Raw genomic sequence first — 19,572 nt, forward strand, 5'->3', positions numbered from 1 at the left:
GGCTGGGCCTGTGAGCCATGGCTGCTGAGCCTGCGTGTCCGGAGCCTGTGCTCCGCAACGGGAGAGGCCACAACAGTGAGAGGCCCACGTACCGCAAAAAACAAAAAAAACAGAACAAAAACCGATGGCTTCACAGAACCCAAATTTTGTAACCAAGTCTATATTCTAAGTCCCTTGTGCTTCAAAGGGCAATCTTACCACAGGTTTCAAACTTTCTGCATTAAAATTTTCTGGTATTATTAACAATTAAAAAAAAATCTGTTATCTATTAATCTGTGTAGAGAAAGAAGCTTTAGAGTATTACTTTTTAACCTAAATTTTAATACTAGTACCTATAATAAGGAAGATTTACGCTACCCATCATTTTAAAATATTATTATCATCATTTCAGGGGGCCACTTGATAACAAAAGCAAAATCTGGCAAATTTCTTCTTTCTCAGCCCATCTAACCTGTAAGAAAGAATCTTGCTATGTTCACAGAACAATGACAAATACAACCTTTTTCTTTTGTCTTTTGAGAGAAAGGAGCTTTGTGAATTTTCTTAACCATTCTCACTTTGCATCCGAACACGTGACTGCTTGTCAGGACGATAATCTGGCCACTAAAAAGCCTTCAGAAAGGCTAAAGGGTAAAAGTATAATTTGGAATATAGTGCCAAACGAGATATCCATCCTTAATTTCTCATGGATTAGCCAACTCCTTTCTCTTTGAGTTGGGCAACTATTTATCCCATCCCATTCCTTTAGGGATGAAATTCCCCTAGGGACCAAATATCAATATGTTATACTCAGTCTCCAGCACACCAATAGCTCTTTTGAGAGAGGAAACAAACTGCCTACACTACAACACAAGACAAACCAATGAAAAAACTACTTCCTCCCATGTGTACTGAGCATGCCTACCTTCATTCTCTTTTCTTTCTAGGACCTTAAAATATAAAAAATACTCTGACTTAAAACAAAAACTATACTTTGTCTTAAACATATACAGAAACATAAACAGAAACCTGGACTTTAGCAAATCTGATGATTCTAATAAAATGCAGACCACATATAGGAGTAAAGGCAGACTTGCAAGAATGTCAAGGTAGAGAGTGGTCAGGAAGAGCCACATGACCAAGCACAAGTAGAGCAAAGTGATACAAAGAATTTCTGGTGATATAAAATATTTAAATGTTCTGGTTCAAGAATGTAAACAAAAGATTCAGGCAGGGGCTTCCCTGGTGGCGCAGTGGTTGAGAGTCCGCCTGCTGATGCAGGGGACACAGGTTCGTGCCCTGGTCCAGGAAGATCCCACATGCCGCGGAGCGGCTGGGCCCGTGAGCCATGGTCGCTGAGCCTGCGCGTTCAGAGCCTGTGCTCCGCAACAGGAGAGGCCACAACAGTGAGGCCCGCGTACCGCAAAAAAAAAAAAAAAAAAAGATTCAGGCAGAAGAGTTGCCAGAACTGGCATATGTAAAGGCCAAGAATGCTGCTCTAAAATAGTAGTTTCTCCCTTTCTGGCAGTTCAGTAAATTATGTAATATCAACAATGTCTAAATATGCAGCATGCATGCTCTTTGACAACCAAGTCCAATCAGAAGCAACATACTCTGGTGAGGTATATTTCCTATGACTACTAATTGCTCAACAACAAAAAGAAAAAAAGAGTTTCTCTTTAGATTAAAGCCACAGGATTCTGTTTTGGAGACATTACATAAATACTGAAAATAAATGAGGTGCAAAATTGGCCAATTTCAAGCTAATTTAGAAAGTGGTGATGATTATAGTCAAATTCAGGCATTCCAGTGCCAGAGACTAGCTCTTTGGCCTGATTCCACATTGTTATTTACGCCTTAAAGTTATACTACATTGGAGGCAGTAACTAGGTCAGGCTCAAAACCAGTCCTAGACTGTTCAGAGAAAACTAGAAGGATACAGGTATAGAAGGCAGCAGTGTTAGGTCATGCCTATAAACTTTATGACAGCAGTCTTATCACTCAGTTACTACTGCCTCTCTTGTTCTGAAACTTCAAGAAATAGAGATCTTTTTAAACCCCATTTTTCATGCTTAGGCTCAGCTGACATCCTCCCACCCATCTTGTCTCACTACACAAAATCTTTCAACATCTAGAACACTGGAAGGTAAATGGACTGTCCTAGAAAGCCACAAAAAAGAAAAATGATGTGTTACCAAGAAACACACCTTCGAGGAAAAAGATCCAAAGAGTAGGATCTAAAAAAATTCTATGTCTCATTAATTAAAATAATATATTAGTCAGAGAAGTGATTACAAATAGGGGAATGTCCTCCACTGAAAACGTGTTAATGGTGTCTTGGAGTTAATCCCATAGGAAGATAGAAAAAGAAAGCAAGAATATCAACAGTTTTCCCTTATCTAAAACTTCTAAGTCATTACTTCTGGAAGGTGCCTCTTCCTTCCCAGTAACCATTGGATACTAGAGAGCTTTTAGTCTGGGGCTATTTTCTGACCCCATAAAATAAAAATTCCTCCTCACAGCTAAGTCAGCATTACTGAGCTATGATATGATGACTATTATATAACATAGAGTTTTTTATTACAAATTTAAGGACATGAACAATAATATTAATATCCAGATAAATAAAATAGCATCATTTTTTCACTCCTAAAAAACTATACACCATAGCAGTGAATGAGGCACCTGCTTTAATGCTATCATCAGCTAGATATAGCTAAGGAACCTACTTAAAAGTAGTCTATAATATCTAAAATGTCAGTTGACTAGCAATAGAGTAAAACAAAATATATTGAGCTAATCTGTAACAAGGCTAAATAGTACATAAAAACATTCCCTTTATGCAGGTATTTTTAACACTCTTCTTCCTATTCCCTAAAAAGTCCACTGAAATCTATAGTCTTCTATGGAGAGGAAGAGGACACGAAGGGAAGAAAGGGAAAAAAAGATGAAAAGAAATAGAAGTGACTCAACTCCATATACTGTAGCCACCCAAATATCTACCTAAAGTATATGTACTACTGGTTGAGTATCTTAAAAAGCTATAAGGACAATGTACACAGTGAGACTGGGATTCAAGCAATTCAACTCACTAAAAGAGAAATGCACAAATAGTTTTCTATTTTACTAAGACTTACTTTCATTAAATTCAATTATTAATCTCCAAATAAAAAGAAAATTCCTTCAAGTTCCATATTCTTTAGGAACAACCAAAGATAACAAACATAAAATATACCTACCTGCATTCTAACAGTAAAACTAAAGTGTCAGTCGGTAATGGTCTTTCAAGGAGTCTACTTAGTTAGCCTACCACTAAGTTCGGATAATAGGTTGGCATGACAAGAAAGTAAACAACTAGTATGTTAGTCATTGTTTTTTTTAGTTTACAAAGAGTATATTGTTATTGCTATTATTGTTACTGGTTGGGAATCATCATTATTATGAATAAGAAACAGGCTTTATGTTTTATAATTAAGTAGGAAACTAACCATACCCATACATTAACAAATCCTCATTTGGTAGGATTTCATTGATGAGTACCACCTCTAAAACTAATTCCTTTCCCATCCAGTATGATTACCCAGATGCTCTTACTCATATGGTCTAGGACTTCTTTAATAATTCTTTCCCCAAGTAAATTCACAGCCCATTCTTCACTGTAAGGAATTTGCCTAAAAATATAACTGCTTAATTTTAGAAGAACCAACTTGTGCTTGCATTTTTCCCTCTCTTGTTTTCATATATTCTTCCTATTTTATTTCCACGGAAATACTTTTCAAAAGTATTTTCTTTGATTTCAACTCAAAGTTTAACACTGGGAGAGTAGGAGCCCCCTAAACTATACCACAACAAAATGTTCACATATGCCAGGAAAAAAAAGTTGAGCAATACTTTAATTTTAGTGACTGACAAAACCCAAAATACTCACTTGTAGCAGATCCAAGAAGATTTTTTGAGGATTTATCCTCCCCAGTATTATAATCCAGTGGGTAATCTGTTCAAAGAGAAAATGAAGGTACTTATGCTAAGAACTATCTCCAATATGTTTAAAAGCTCAAATTATATCCCGTCAAAGTCAGCTGACATTTAAAACAATTTTATAATTTTTATTATACATCTAAAACACATTCACAAAAAGAAAATGAAATTCACAAGGCATTTATCAAACAGATATAAACCAAGGAAAATATTTCTACTGCTTACCAAAATTGTAGTCACATTTGTAAGACTTTTATTCAACCTTTCAATGTAGTTTACCAACCCCTAGTAAATGTCTTCACTTCACTTATGGGAAAACTAGGGAAGGGAAAAATTAGGTTTTTCAGACTACAGTTTAAGACATCTTAAAACAAGAACTGGATAAAGTAGAAATGGAGGGTATCATAAAACCTTCTCCGACCTCTGCAGGTTCATGAGAGTTTCTCAAAAACTCAGGCCTCAATACGCTTGCTCTGAGGCTAAAGGCAAATCAAAGAAATTAATTTTCAATTCTACTATTTCAGTTGCCTTATGAGTAACAGGTTTTGGGGGCTGGCATTGGGATATAACCATAATTTATAGCACTGATGTTATGGAAGGGAGTTCCAGTCACAAATAACTGATTGATAAGCTTGGAAAACAGCTCAATTTACAAAGCAGAAAATTATTTTAGAAAATAGGTTTAAGAAAAAATTAGTTACTAGGGTTAAAAACAAGGAAAAAGGGCTTCCCTGGTGGCGCAGTGGTTGAGAGTCCGCCTGCCGATGCAGGGGACACGGGTTCGTGCCCCGGTCCGGGAAGATCCCACGTGCCGCGGGGCGGCTGGGCCCGTGAGCCATGGCCGCTGAGCCTGCGCGTCCGGAGCCTGTGCTCCGCAACGGGAGAGGCCACAACAGTGAGAGGCCCGCGTACCGGGGGAAAAAAAAAAACAAGGAAAAAACTAAAGACAACCATCACATTGATTTTTTTAAGTGACCTACATTTACCCATTACCATTAGATTTTAAAAAGCAAAAAATAATACATAAATAGTCACTGTTTTAAAGTCACTTACCATAGTCCTCATCAAATAGTTCTTGACGTTCTGACTGGTACTGGGAATCAGCAATCTCTTCATATTCTTCCACCATGCTAGTGCCAAATACCCTATTAACAACAATTTCATTAAAGTCTTTCAAAACTAAACAGTTGTTAAGACTCATCTCTTCATAATAAATGACAAAATATAATAACTTTGGTTATGTTTTGAGGGCCATTAACTTCTGGACTCAAAAATAATGACCACTGTTTCTCAATCCACTGTTCCCATTAAAATGTTAATCTATTTAAGGCATTTAAAAATACAATGACTGGGGCTTCCCTGGTGGCGCAGTGGTTGAGAGTCCGCCTGCCCTGCCGATGCAGGGGACACGGGTTCGTGCCCTGGTCCGGGAGGATCCCGCATGCCGCGGAGCAGCTGGACCCGTGAGCCATGGCTGCTGAGCCTGCGCGTCTGGAGCCTGTGCTCCGCAACGGGAGAGGCCACAACAGTGAGAAGCCCGAGTACCGCAAAAAAAAAAAATAATAAAAAATAAAAAAAATACAATGACTAAGTTTTCTATCAGTCTAAAATGTTTCCATATATTTTCATCACATCAAGCAAGCTAAATCGAACACATAAAATGAAGGTTCTTTTTTCTTAAAGGAAATTTTTATATTTTTCTAAATGGTATTCAAGAGTAAGAAAGGTATAGTAGCTTATATTTCTTGTTTTTTTTTTTAGTAGCTTATATTTCTATGGTGCTATCTTCACATAGTAGAACATTATTTCTTCACTTTAAATATAGTGGGATTTTTATGTATCCCTTTTCTTTTTAAACCACTCAGTAAATTTTTTAATTCTGTATTACCTTATAAGGCTTAATGGACAAAAGTGCTCTGATCCAAAATGTGATACCAACTCCACCTAAAGAATAAAAGCACATGAAATGGGAAGCCAGTACAGTGCATGTGAGATTATCTAACAATATATTCATTTTTTCATTATAACATTTCTAAAAATAAAGTCCTCATTTCCCCAAAAATCAATACTTGTAAAGTTTTGCTTTTTGCCATAAATAATATGCCATGCCCTGTTATTCAATATTGCAAAAGAGAAGGTTGCTAACCTTTATGTACTTGATGAACATCTGAAGCAAGAGAAAGGAAAAGAAAAAGAAATCAGTTCCAAAGTCTGGATAACATACCATAAGCAACATTTAATATTTGTAAATTATTGTATAATTAAGGAATAGAAAGCAATGTACTGTGATGGATAACATTGTAGTACTCTTATTTCTTTGCAGAAACCAAAGCAATGATTTAAATTTTTACCAACACAACTAGAAAGTATAGTCTAACTATAATGAAATAAATTAACTTTAACCTAAAATTCATTGCTGCTGTTTTATTTATCCATTAGATATGAAAGCATTCTAAAAGTAATTATAAAGAGTATCTAGAAATAACCTGTCTTATATTACTTTAAATATTATAGATATGTTATCATGTATATACCCACATATGAATTTATATATTGATACATATGCAGCTACACATATCTATGAACATTCATATTGATAAAAAAATTAACTAGCATAATATGAAATATTTATTCTTGCACAGTACTGTATACAAATTGTTTTAGGGAAAGCATGAATTTTTGATATGCTATGCTATTTCAAGTATAACTTATAGAAGTAGAAGATATTTATCAATACATTTTTAAAATACAAATTATTAAAAAGTATTTTGTAAATCTGGATTTAGTTCTTTTGGGATGAAGAAAACCCAGGTAAACTTACATAACATTTATCAGTATAAAATAAGAATCAGAAGTAAATATTTTTTGCTTTCAGACTTAATTCTACCAAAAAGGGCTTTTAAGAAAACCAATCATCAAAATGCTCTATAGTCTCCCATCATAAAAAGGACAAAGTAGGGAGTTTTATATGGCATTTTTTGTATCACCAATAAAATGTTTTTCCATTATTAACAAAGTAGATGATATAAAGAATGATTCTTGGAACTATTTCATAACATGTCAGTTGTCTTAATTGTAAAATTAGGTACACTTGTTATCACCTGCCAAATTATTTTTAACATTTTTTTTTCCTCATCACAGTGTAGAAACTGTGCTATATAAAAAAGTCATTAAACAACTGTTTCAGTATTCACTTTAAAAGAAACTGAAAATGTACCTTTGACTTTTCTGAACACAGCTGAATCATTAACTGAGAATATCAACTGTACTTTAAAAACAGCATTTTTATAAAATCATTTTTATACGGAGACTAGGAATACTACAAGTTTACCCATTTACAGAAGCCAATTTAATACATGCTTAAAAAAGACATAGACAGTAAAATCCCAAAAGACAAGTAGGTAGCTATAAGTTTTCACACTTAAAGAAGAAAAGATTAGAAAGAAAATTAGAGCTGCTGTCATTCCAAAAGGTCTTATTAACACAGTTGTACTTTAAGGTATGGCTGTATTATTTTAAAGAAAAAAAGGAAGAAATAAGAGGAGTAAGAAATTCCCATATTTTGTCTAAATTCAATTCAAGAGTAATTAATTCTACTTTGGTAGATAATTCCACCTCTACATTGGGGCAGGAAGCAGCAGGAATTTATTTATTTATTTATTTATTATTTTTATTAAGAGTATATAGTTGACTTACAATGTTGCGTTAGTTTCTGCTGTACAGCAAAGTGTTATCAGTTATACATACATCCATTCTTTTTTAGATTCTTTTCCCATATCGGTCATTACAGAGTATTATATAAGAGTTCCCTATGCTATACAGTAGGTCCTTATTAGTTATCTATTTTATACATAGTAATGTATACGTGTCAATTCCAGTCTCCCAAGTTTTCCCTCCCCGCACCCTCCACTTTCTCCCCAGTAACCAAAAGTTTGTGTTTTGTTTCTGTTTTGTAAATAAGTTCATTTGTAGCATTTCTGTTTTGTAAATAAGTTCATCTGTACCATTTTCTTTTTTAGATTCCACATATAAGTGATATCATATGATATTTATCTTTCTCTGTCTGACTTATTTCACTCAGTGTGACAATCTGGAGGTCCATCCATGTTGCTACGAATGGCATTATTTCAGTCTTTTTTATGGCTGAGTAGTATTTCTTTGTATATATGTACTACAACTTCTTTATCCATTCCTCTGTTGATGGACATTTAGGTTGCAGCAGGAATTTAAATGGTTAAACCTTTATTTGAAATTGTTACTTAGACATAATATTTCACTTGAGTATACAAAAGGCAAAAAGCTATAATGATAAATAACTAGATATGAAAATGGAAATGATATTAGATTCTAATAATCAGAACTGCTTTAAAGACTGCAGTGACTAACTGATTTGGGTTTTAAAATATAAAGAAATATAATACTATAAAAATGACATTTTATATCAAGACTCCAAAAATATTACGAGTTATAATTTGGAATTTCATGAAAGCCACAGATATCAAAAAAACTAGCCTAGGTTTCCAGTTATACAAAAGGGACTTTATTAGTATTTGTCCCATAAAATAATATATCAAGTAAGAATTGTTTTATTAAAAGGAATATTGCAGTAAATTTCCTCTTAATTTTTCTTATTTCTAAACAGGTGAGGTACAAAGTATGAATAACAGGTATGTTTCATTATAGAACATAGTTCTGCAAATATAAACATACCTTCACATATTTTGCATACATCTGTTCATCTAAAGGGAAACTCTGGACATTCCTCTCATCTCTACCATGGAAAGTACCCAGCTTAATCCATTTATTTGTGGGGTATCTAGAAAATATAACATATAAATATTCCTTTTTAGAAAATCATAAATCACATATTGAGAGGTTCCATCGTATTTTCAAAAGAGATCCTATTGCATTATTTTTCCCCTCTCCAGGTAAACACACTCACTTAACATAGTTTAAATATGAGTTAAGCATCGAGTTGAATAAATACATTTTTCTCTTCCAGCTAAACTCTGACAGGTTCTTCCTTATGAGGAAAGATGGTCTTGAAAAATTACACCATTATCAAATAGAAGACAGAGGACGACAAAAGTAGGACCAGGACTGCTTCTTGGGGTTTGGGAGGGCTTCCAAGTAAACTGCAGGTTTTAAAACAGAAAGTAGCCAAGAGATTGTTTTGGAAGAAAGAGGTACTATTCTTCATGTACTGATAAGTGTGTGATGACATGAAGTATAAGTACTGGTGGAAAGGGAAAAAGAAAAAATCCTTTACTATATTTGAATTTCACAGCTCTTATATAGCTTTTCCCCCTTTAAAAGGAAATCTAATGTAATAGTACAAAACTATTATTTTTACTACAGCATTTAAAGAATCCCTCAAAGTAACGAGTGTTCTCTCATCATATTAAAAAAAACACTTAAGCTGTCAAAGCTGAATATTCATTTGACATATAAGAAAATTACAGCTTAGAGAAAAGGAAATCATTTGAGCAAGATTAGTAAAAGAAAAATGAAGGAGAGATTTTGAGAATTCATTTCAAAAACTGTATATTGGCAATGCTAAGTGTGGGGTGAGGGAAGAAACACCACGGAAAACCCTTAATGATCAATGAGAAAAGAATGGTAGGGCTTCCCTGGTGGCGCAGTGGTTGAGAGTCCACCTGCCAATGCAGAGGACACCAGTTCGTGCCCCAGTCCGGGAAGATCCCACATGCAGCGCAGCGGCTGGGCCCGTGAGCCGCAGCCGCTGGGCCTGCGCGTATGGAGCCTGTGCTCCACAACAGTGAGAGGCCCGTGTATCGCAAAAGTAAAACCAAAACAAACAAACAAAAGAACAGCTTCCTACATGGTATATTATGGGCACTCAAAAAGGATTTATGGAAGGAATAAACACCTCCACAGGGAGGAAAATATCAAGTATTCATTAAAAATGATGTGTTTAAAACACAAAAGGATATTCTCAAGATGTAAGCATTAAAAACTGACTTTTTTGGTAGAATAAATGTGTAGAAAAGACTGGAAGGAATGTATTAAAATGCTAATACAGTTATCTATGGTTGACAGGATTGGGGTTCTCTACCAAATTCCTTACAACATATGTTTCTCTTATAATCACACATATATACCAAAGATTTTAAAATATACTTTAACAAAAATATACCTCATGATATAAAATGCTCATGTATGTTTTTAATAACTTTTTAAAGAAATATCTGAAAGCAATAGGTCATAATATATTAAAAGTAAGGACTTTAAAGTCATACAGATCTACATTTGAATCTTGGTTGTCCAAGTCACAAGTCATGTGATCTAGGCAAGCTACTTAATCTCTCCTTGTCTGTTTCCTCATTTCATAAGGGAATAATATCAGAGGGCTGTTATAAGCACTATATAAGTTAATGAAAGTAAACTAACAAGTGCCTTTCCTACAATAGTATTACTACTGTTCTTACAAATTGATACAAATTGATTAAAATAAAAAATAAAATAATTAAAGTTTTAAAATGTGACCTGTTTTTAAATTTTTATTCTGAAAATCCAATATAAACTCTGTAGAAACCAGCTTTAGAATTTACCTGTCACTGATAGAAACCAGAAAGTCTTTAGGAGTAGAAGAAAATAATTCGTAATTTGCAATATCAAACTGTTTTACTTGAATTGGTTCACAGAGTTCAATAACAAACCTTTAAAAAGAACACAAGACAATTATTTAGATAAACCAACCAAAATAACAGTTCATATTAAACATGACATTAACAGCTTACATAAACTAGACATGAAGTTACTCATGAAGTTACTCATGAAGTTACTCATTAAAAAAAATGTAAGGAAGGAAGAGGATTAGCAACCTTGGTTATAAAAAAGGAACACCCTTAAGTATTTCCCAGCCATATCATTACTGGGAAAAAAAGATACTGATTTTGTCCTATAATATTGTTTTAGAAGATTCTTTTCTAATGACAAACCTCATTCTTGGAGAAGGAATGACTTGACTAAGAATAGCTAGTACGAGTAACCTGACCACTCTAGAGGGCAGTTTGGCCATATTGTCTCAAAAGGTACCATAGCCTTTGATTCAGCAATATACTTTTAGAAATTTAATCTACGGATACACGTCACCAAATGATCACCCTTGAATATACATCTTAATAAATATAACAAAGCACAGTTTATAAGAGCAGGGGGGGAAAGTCAACCTAAATGTTTAGCACAGAGCATTGATTAACAAATTATGGCCCCACCCAGACAATGAAATACCAAACAGCTATTAAAAATGGTACTAAAAACCATACATTCCATTTACATAAAAATCTAGAAAATATAAACTAATGTATAGTGATATAAAACAGATCTTTAATTGCTATGGGGTTAAGGCTGGGAGGGAAAAATTATAAAGGGGCATGAGGACTTTTGGGGGAGACAGACATGCTTGTTATCTTCATTGTGGTGATGGTTTCATAGATGTATAAATGTCAAAACTTATCAAATCATACACTTTAACATTTCACAATTTATTTTACATGCAGTTGTTTATGCCAATTATTCCTCAATAAAGCTGTTTTTAAAAATACAATAAACTAGTAAATAAAACAAAAAAGAAGCAGACTCACAGATATAGAGAACTAGTGGTTACCAGTGGGGAGAGGGAAAGGAGGAGGGGAAATAGGGGTAGGGAAGGGAAAAAAAAGGGTTATTGTGGGATTATATGAAATCATGTGTATGAAATTTTTGAAAAAAATGATACTTGAGATATATATATTTATGGACATGGAAAAGATGCCACAAAATATTGCTGTTTAGGAAAAAATTAAAAGTATGGTTCTACATGTGTAAAATAAAACTGCATAAAGCATGGCATTTAGGGAAAAGAAATACTCATGACATCTAGCACTCCAATACTTTAATAAACTAAGTATTATATCAAATGAGATTACATACACTGACAATTAAATGTTAAATAAATTAAAGGCATTGAAATTAACATATTGTGTTAATCCTGGAAAGCAACAGAACTGAGTTCCAGGAGATGGTAAAGACAGCCATGATTCAGAGAAAAGCTCATGAAAAAAAGGAAACTAACATTAGCTGAATGCTTACTCTGGGTCAGATACCATGGTAGATGATTCATATCCATCCTTTGATTTAATTCGTACAACCAAACTGCATAGGACACTATCTCCATTTTATAGAACCATTCAATAATCACTAATTGGTTACTTCACATTTTTCCCTTCTGCCTTTTTAGTAACAGAACCTGTCCCCCCCTCCAAAGATGTAGCCAAGCATACGGCCACCCATCAAAGACTTTTTCCCAGACTTGGCAATGTTTCTTAGTTATGAGTCATGGGATGTGAGCGGTGTGTCCAGTGCAACTTCCAGGTCAAGCCTTTAAAAAGAAGCTGCTACCTCTCCATTTGCTTTTTCCTACCTTGCAGGCTAGAATGAGGGTGTGGTAGGAAATCATCTCAGCAATGCAGGCAGAGACAACATCTCAGGGGTGGTAGAAAAACATGACAGAAGGTGTGTGGGTCCTTTCATTGTTCTCTGTTCCCTGCACCATCTACCAGCTTGAGGTTTTTATGTCAGAGAAAATTAAATACCTATCTTTTTTAAACCACAGTTATCTGGTCTCTGTTAAAGCAGCAGAATCAAGAGCCCTAACTAATAGTCATTTAGCCAATACATAGTAAAGCTAAAAGTCAAAACAAACATCTATCTGGCTCCAAAGCCTAAACATTGTCCATACCACCACAACATCCTGGGGAGAGGAAACTAAAGAAAATCAGACTCAAGACTTTGCTTTTTATTTACAATGGAGAAAATAAATCTAAAAGAGCATTAAGAAGAAAAAGCAAATTCTCCTCTACCTCCTTTTTTTGCATACAATGTGTTCTCAATTTCTAAGAAAATAGAAGCTATATTACTAACAGTTAAAATAAACTTTTGGACAAATGTATTTCCAGGTGTAAAGAGTCAATTCACTGGGCAAATTTAACAATTCTAAAACTTATATGAAACTAACAGACTCATAAACATTAGTACATATGTAATTATTCCACATGAAAGTTGATTTTAAAATGCTTTATCTTACTGCCTCACCTTTTCTATTTTCTTAGAGGCAGACAACACTGTAAATTAATAGAACTACATAAAAAGCTGACAAATCTAATTTCAACATACTTCCCTTTATTATTTATAGGTCAGGAATTTTAAAAGATCAGTAAAGTAGCAGATCTAAACATAATAGTTTGATAAAATACCATGTGTCAAAATTTAGATGATATGAACATACTACCCAAGGCAATCTACAAATTCAATGCAATCCAATGGCATTTTTCACAAAACTAGAACACATAACTTTAAAACGTATATAGAAACACAAAATACCCCAAATAGCCAAAACAATCTTGAGAAAGAACAGAGCTGGTAGAATCACATTCCCTGACATCAGACTATACTGCAAAGCTACAAAGAAAAGATCTTTAAACAATAAGAGAATACCATAAACAGCTTTACTACAAAAACTTTCAAAATGGATTAAAGACAAATTCCTAGAAAAATGTAATTTACCAAAACTAACTCAAGAAGAAATAGAAAACCTATATAGTCTCATAATTATTTCTTTTAAAAATAATTTTTAAAACTTCCCATCTATTCACACAAGTATAAAACAGTACATGCACAAGCTTATTTATAATAACTGCCTGTCATGGCAAAAGATTATAAACAACCCAAATACCATCAACAGAAGACTAGTTAAATCTTGGTACAATCATATAATGGATTTTCATACAGCTATCAAAAAAAAAATGAGAAAGTTTTATATGAGTGAAACAGAAACATGACCAGATATTTTTAAGTTAAAACTTAATTCAAGGTGAGATAGTATAATATGCTACTGTGAAAAGTGAGAGATAAATTAAAATCTCTACTTTTTGCATAAAGAAACTAAAAAGATACCTAAAAATTTAACACTGAATAGGAAGATAGATGACAGACTGGAAGTATATTTCTCACTGTAACTCCCCTACCTCTTTTAAATACCTTTTTGGGTTTGAGCCATGTGACTGTACTAAATATTTATTTTTGAAATCACATACTTAATTTAATTTAAAATTAACATCTTCCCAGAGGCCTGGAAGGTTTTACAGTTGAGTTCCAAACACTGAATCCTGAGAAAAATGAACAAAGCTGGAGATATCATGCTCCCTGACTTCAGATTATACTACAAACCAACAGTAATCAAAACAGCATGGTACTGACACAAAAACAGACAACAGATCAATGGAACAGGATGGAGAGCCCAGAAATAAACCCATGTACTTATGGTCAATTAATCCATGACAATGAAGACAAGAATATACAATGGAGAAAAGACAGTCTCTTCAATAAGTGGTGCTGGAAAAACTGGACAGCTAAATGTAAAAAAAATGAGATCAGAACATTTCCTCACACCATATACAAAAGTAAACTCAAAATGGATTAAAGACCTAAATGTAATAAGACCTGAAACCACAGACCTCCTAGAAAAGAACATAGGCAAAACACTCTGACATAAATCACAGCACTATTTTTTTGGATCTGTCTCCTAAGGCAAAAGAAATAAAAGCAAAAGTAAACTTAAAAGCTTTAGCACAGCAAAGGAAACCATCAACAAAACAAAAAGACAACCTATGGAATGGGAGAAAAAAGTTGCAAATGATGACTGATAAGGGGTTAATATCCAGAATTTATAAACAACTTATACAACTCAATATCAAAGAAAACAAAGAACGCAGTTTAACACATTATTTTATTTATTTATTTTTATTTTTTGGCTGTGTTGGGTCTTTGTTGCTGCAAGCGGGCTTTCTCTAGTTGTGGTGAGTGGGGGCTACTCCTTGTTGTGGTGTGCAGGCTTCTCATTGTGGTGGCTTCTCTTGTTGCAGAGCATGGGCTCTAGAGCTCAGGCTCAGTAGTTGTGGCGCACGGGCTCAGGTGCTCCGCGGCAGGTGGGATCTTCCCGGACCAGGGCTCGAACCCGTGTCCCCTGCATTGGCAGGTGGACTCTTAACCACTGTGCAACCAGGGAAGCCCAACACATTACTGACCGGGGAATTTTTGCAGAAACTAACGCCTGTGGCCATAATATGTCTCTGGTCAAAAATGTGCTAAAAATGGGCAGAAGACTTGAATAGACATTTTTCCAAGAATATATACAGATGGCCAACAGGCACATGAAAAATGATCAACATAGCTAATCATCAAAAAATGCAAATCAAAACCACGATGAGATATCACCTCACATATGTCAGAATGGCTACCACTGAAAAGTCTACAAATAACAAATGTTGGCAAGGATGTGGATAAAAGGGAACCCTAGTACACTGTTGGCGGGAAACCTAGTACACTGTAAATTGGTGCAGCCACTATGTAAAACAGTATGGAGGTTCTTCGAAACATTAAAAATAAAACTACCATAAGATCCAGCAATTCCACTGCTAGGTATAAAACTGAAGAAAATGAGAACATTAATTTGAAAAGATACAATACGTGCACCCCAATGTTCATAGCAGCATTATTTACAGGAAAAACTGGTGCATGAAAATATGTTCAATCCCATTAGTGATTAGGGATTGACACCTTTCTAGGATCTCAGCCTAATTTGTGAAACAATGTTATTTCTAGTATCAGCAACCTCACATAACAGGTGCTCAATGAACATAGAAAGAACGAAAGAAGGAACAAACAAATGAATGAACAAATGGACAAACTATCAAATGAACAAGAAGGCTCAAAATCCTAAAATGTCAATTATCCTGAAATTCATCTAGACATTTGATACAATGTCAATAAAAATGCCAGCATGATTCTTTTTTTAGAATTCAACAAGATGATTCTAAAATTTAAAAGAAAAAACAAAGGGACGAAAATAGTGAAGATACATCTGAAGATGAGGTATAAACTTGTTCTACCAGATATTAGGATTTATAAAGCCATAATGAGACTGTGGTCTTAATATACCCTTAGGTGGGTCAACCCAGTCAAATCGGGTGAAATCAGTAAAGGTGTTCTGAGGTTTTTTAATTATACAATGAAAAGACGCATAAATAGATGAGCAAAAAGTAAAATATACAGTAAACACATATACACGAATACATGCTGTCTGCAAAAACGTTAAAATACAGGGCTTCCCTGGTGGCACAGTGGTTGGGAGTCCACCTGCCGATGCAGGGGACATGGGTTCGTGCCCCGGTCCGGGAAGATCCCACATGCCGCGGAGCAGCTGGGCCTGTGAGCCATGACCGCTGAGCCTGTATGTCCGGAGCCTGTGCTCCGCAACGGGAGAGGCCACAACAGTGAGAGGCCCGCGTACCGCAAAAAAAAAAACAAAAAAACGGGTAGCTATGATCATTTATTCTGTAAACCAGAATAAAACAAAATGATTGCTTCATATAACTTCATCCCAGCATGTCTTTGCTTAAAATACAAAATTTTAGAGCATAAAAACTGAGTTGTTACTGACTACAGGGGCTTTTACAAACAAAAACAAAAGCCAAAAAATAACATTTTGATTATGATCTCAAATAACTATTTCCTCAAATTCAGTTTCCAGACCAAATGGCATATAGGAAAATTAAGTTTTTTAATATTATCCCTTAATACTCTTAAATAGCTTGGTGTTAATTTTCAAACTGAACTTAAATATGTATATTAACAAAATGAAAACCAAAAGTAGAAAAGAATAAGCATTATCTTTAAAGAGTTTATCTTTAAATTAAAAAATGTATATATATATATCATATATATTAGTTACTCAATTTGATGGTGGTGATTTACCTCAATTCTTTTTTAAAACATCTGCTTTTGATCAATGAAATCAAGTAATCTAATAAAATTGTTGGTATATCAATTTATTTCCCACATAAATCGGTTCCTTTGCCTATATTCTCAGTTAATGGCAGAATCATAGATCCAAGCAGGGAAGCCAAAATCAAGGGAGATTAACAGATGCCTCTCTCTTCATATCCAATTACTAACCAAGAGCTGTCAATTTTATCTGCTATACAAATTTTTCAGATTCCCCTCTCTTCTTTATCCAAATTGTCAATGTCTTAAAGCCCTCATTTCTCACCTGAGCTATGACAACAGGTTCCTAACTGGTTTCCCTGCTTCCAACGGCATTATGCTGTAGGCCATCTTTTAAGGATAAGCCTTCCTAAAATGCCAGTGAGGTCATGTCATTTCCTTACTTAAAACAAACACTATGCTCCACGGTCTTTAAGATAAACTTCAGAAACTTTTAAGCTGGGTATGTGTAGCATGGAATGGCCTGGTTATTGCTAAACTGACTCTGCTGTCTCACCTTCCATGATTACTCTAATTGTACCTCTATTCTTGTAATCACTAAAATAACTTCTTCAGGTTGCTTCTACTTATAGTTGCCCAGAAATATGCTCCTTTTAGTGCTATCCCCTTATTCTTATAGTTCCTGAATACCTCTGCCTCCCTCATCTGTGACTTCCTATGAATTCAAGGAATTCATCCTTCAGCTCATGAACTACCTCTTCTAGCAAGCTCATCCTCTTCTGCAGTTATATATCATCTCTTTTCCTATAATACCTTTGCAGCAGTACTTTTTATACCATTTGAAAACTGTTGAACTAGATCTGTCAATTTTTTTGTGTGACGTCGTCCTTAAAAGGAAAGACATTTTTGTCTTCAATTTTGTACCCCAGGACCTAAGGTAAGTACAGTACCAGCACCAACCAATCATAAATGCTTATTAAGTGACTATATGAACAAATCAATCTAATCCCAAAATAAAAGCTGAATATAATACATGTATAGAGTACACTTTATTAAATTTTATATTACTTACCAAATTTTAGTGCTGCAGGGATTCAACATATAAAGATCCATATTTTCTATAAGAATAGCAGATGTGCTCTATTTTTAGAAAGGGGGAAGGGAATAAATTACTTAAAGAAAAAGATTTATTTCAACTATCAAGCTTTCTAGGTTTTCTGTATTTTTAGATCTTAAAATACACCTAAGACTCTGAAACATTCACTTTGGGAAGAAAGCATAAAAGTAGCTAAAATTTATAAGTTTTGTCTATACTGTGCTAAGTTAAGTTAGCCTTATAACAAGACATTTAAAATTAAATGTCTGTTACTATAGGGGAAAAATTATTTTTCTATTAGCTATTTCCTTCTGTAAATTTCACACAGGTTTTAAGTTTAAAAACAGAGTGTATGTCCTTCAGTAGGTGAATGGATAAACTGTGGTACATCCAGACAATGGAATATTATTCAAGACTAAAAAGAAATGAGGTATCAAGCCATGAAAAGACATGGATGAATCTAACATGCATACTAATAAGTGAAAGAAGCCAATCTGAAAAAGCTGCGTATGGTATGATTCCAGCTATACGACATTCTGGAAAAGATAACACTAGGGAGATAGTAAAAAGATCAGTGGTTCCCAAAAGTTGGGGGAAGGAAGCAGTGAATAGGTAGAGCACAGAGGATTTTTAGAGCAGTAAAAATACTCTGTATGATACTATAATGGTAGATACATGTCATTATACATTTGTCCAAAACCACAGAATGTTTAAGAGTGAACGCTAATGTAAACTATGGACTTCAGGTGATAACAATGTGTCAATATAAGTTCATTAACTGTAACAAATGTACCATTCTGGTGGGAGATGTTGATGATGGAGGAGGCTAACAGGCGTGGGGACAGTGGGTATATGAGAAATCTCTGTACTTTCCTCTCAATTTTGCTGTGAACCTCTAACTGCTCTAAAAAAATTGTCTTTAAAAAGAAAAAACAAAAATAGGGTGCAATGTATCAACCAATACACTAAGAATCCATGCAAGAAAATGTCTTTAAAAGCATAATCCTGCATTTATTAGTGGATTAGGAAAATAGCTCATGTTAAAATACATTTCCCAGGAAACCACTGCTTACATTTAATAAAGTCACTAGTTTTCTATATGTACAGAAGAATTTTACACTTCAGTACCTTGGCTTCTGGGTTAGCTGCCAAAATTTTGGCACCACATTCTACTGAAGCATAATTATTTCGATTTTTCTGGACCTTTTTTGTGGCATGTAGACCTCCATTAGAAGATGGATGCATTGACTGACCTGCAGACAAACCTTATTATGAACATATATATATGATGATTATGATTGAAAATACCCAGAGCAAACAATCTCAAGAGCAACAGGCTGCCATCTAGAGAACAGGTTTTAATGCTTTAAATACTTCAAATATTTTAAATACTTAATAAAATTCAAATACTTTAAATACTTAATAAAATTAATGTTTTAATTTTAAAAACCCACATGAAAATCAAAATGCTTCAGCTCAATAACTTTAAAATATCCCCAATAAACAAATTAACTACAAAAATCCACATTACTCGATTTATGCCTAGTACAATTAACAAAATGAAGCTTATCCATGAAAATCAAAACTTTTTGCATATACATTTTATTCTATTAAGGACGAATGCTATCCTTCTATCTCTAATCCCAATCATAATAATTTTTAACTCTGAGATTTAATTTACAACAAAAAGAGAGTATAATAATTTAGTTCAATTCTGTTTACAGTTTAAAGCT

At 34.2% G+C, this 19,572-nt stretch overlaps 1 protein-coding gene across 5 annotated transcripts in view; it reads right to left on the bottom strand.

Moving 5' to 3' along the window:
• The window catches only part of SUCO (SUN domain containing ossification factor), a 76,237-nt gene that overhangs the window by 25,355 nt on the left and 31,310 nt on the right, over positions 1–19,572 (bottom strand). For 2 of the 5 annotated variants that reach the window (XM_030875460.2, XM_070043935.1), the window contains exons 8-15: positions 18,968–19,104; positions 17,816–17,883; positions 10,530–10,637; positions 8,668–8,773; positions 6,104–6,124; positions 5,846–5,901; positions 5,011–5,102; positions 3,908–3,973 (exon numbers count right to left, since the gene is read on the bottom strand). In XM_030875460.2, the coding sequence (XP_030731320.1) occupies positions 3,908–3,973; positions 5,011–5,102; positions 5,846–5,901; positions 6,104–6,124; positions 8,668–8,773; positions 10,530–10,637; positions 17,816–17,883; positions 18,968–19,104 (654 nt within the window). The remainder of the gene's footprint in view (positions 1–3,907; positions 3,974–5,010; positions 5,103–5,845; positions 5,902–6,103; positions 6,125–8,667; positions 8,774–10,529; positions 10,638–17,815; positions 17,884–18,967; positions 19,105–19,572) is intronic. The other 3 variants (XM_070043937.1, XM_070043944.1, XM_070043942.1) reach the window with 3 other exon arrangements.

This window comes from Globicephala melas, chromosome 1, assembly GCF_963455315.2.
Source record: "Globicephala melas chromosome 1, mGloMel1.2, whole genome shotgun sequence".
Taxonomy (NCBI): domain Eukaryota; kingdom Metazoa; phylum Chordata; class Mammalia; order Artiodactyla; family Delphinidae; genus Globicephala; species Globicephala melas.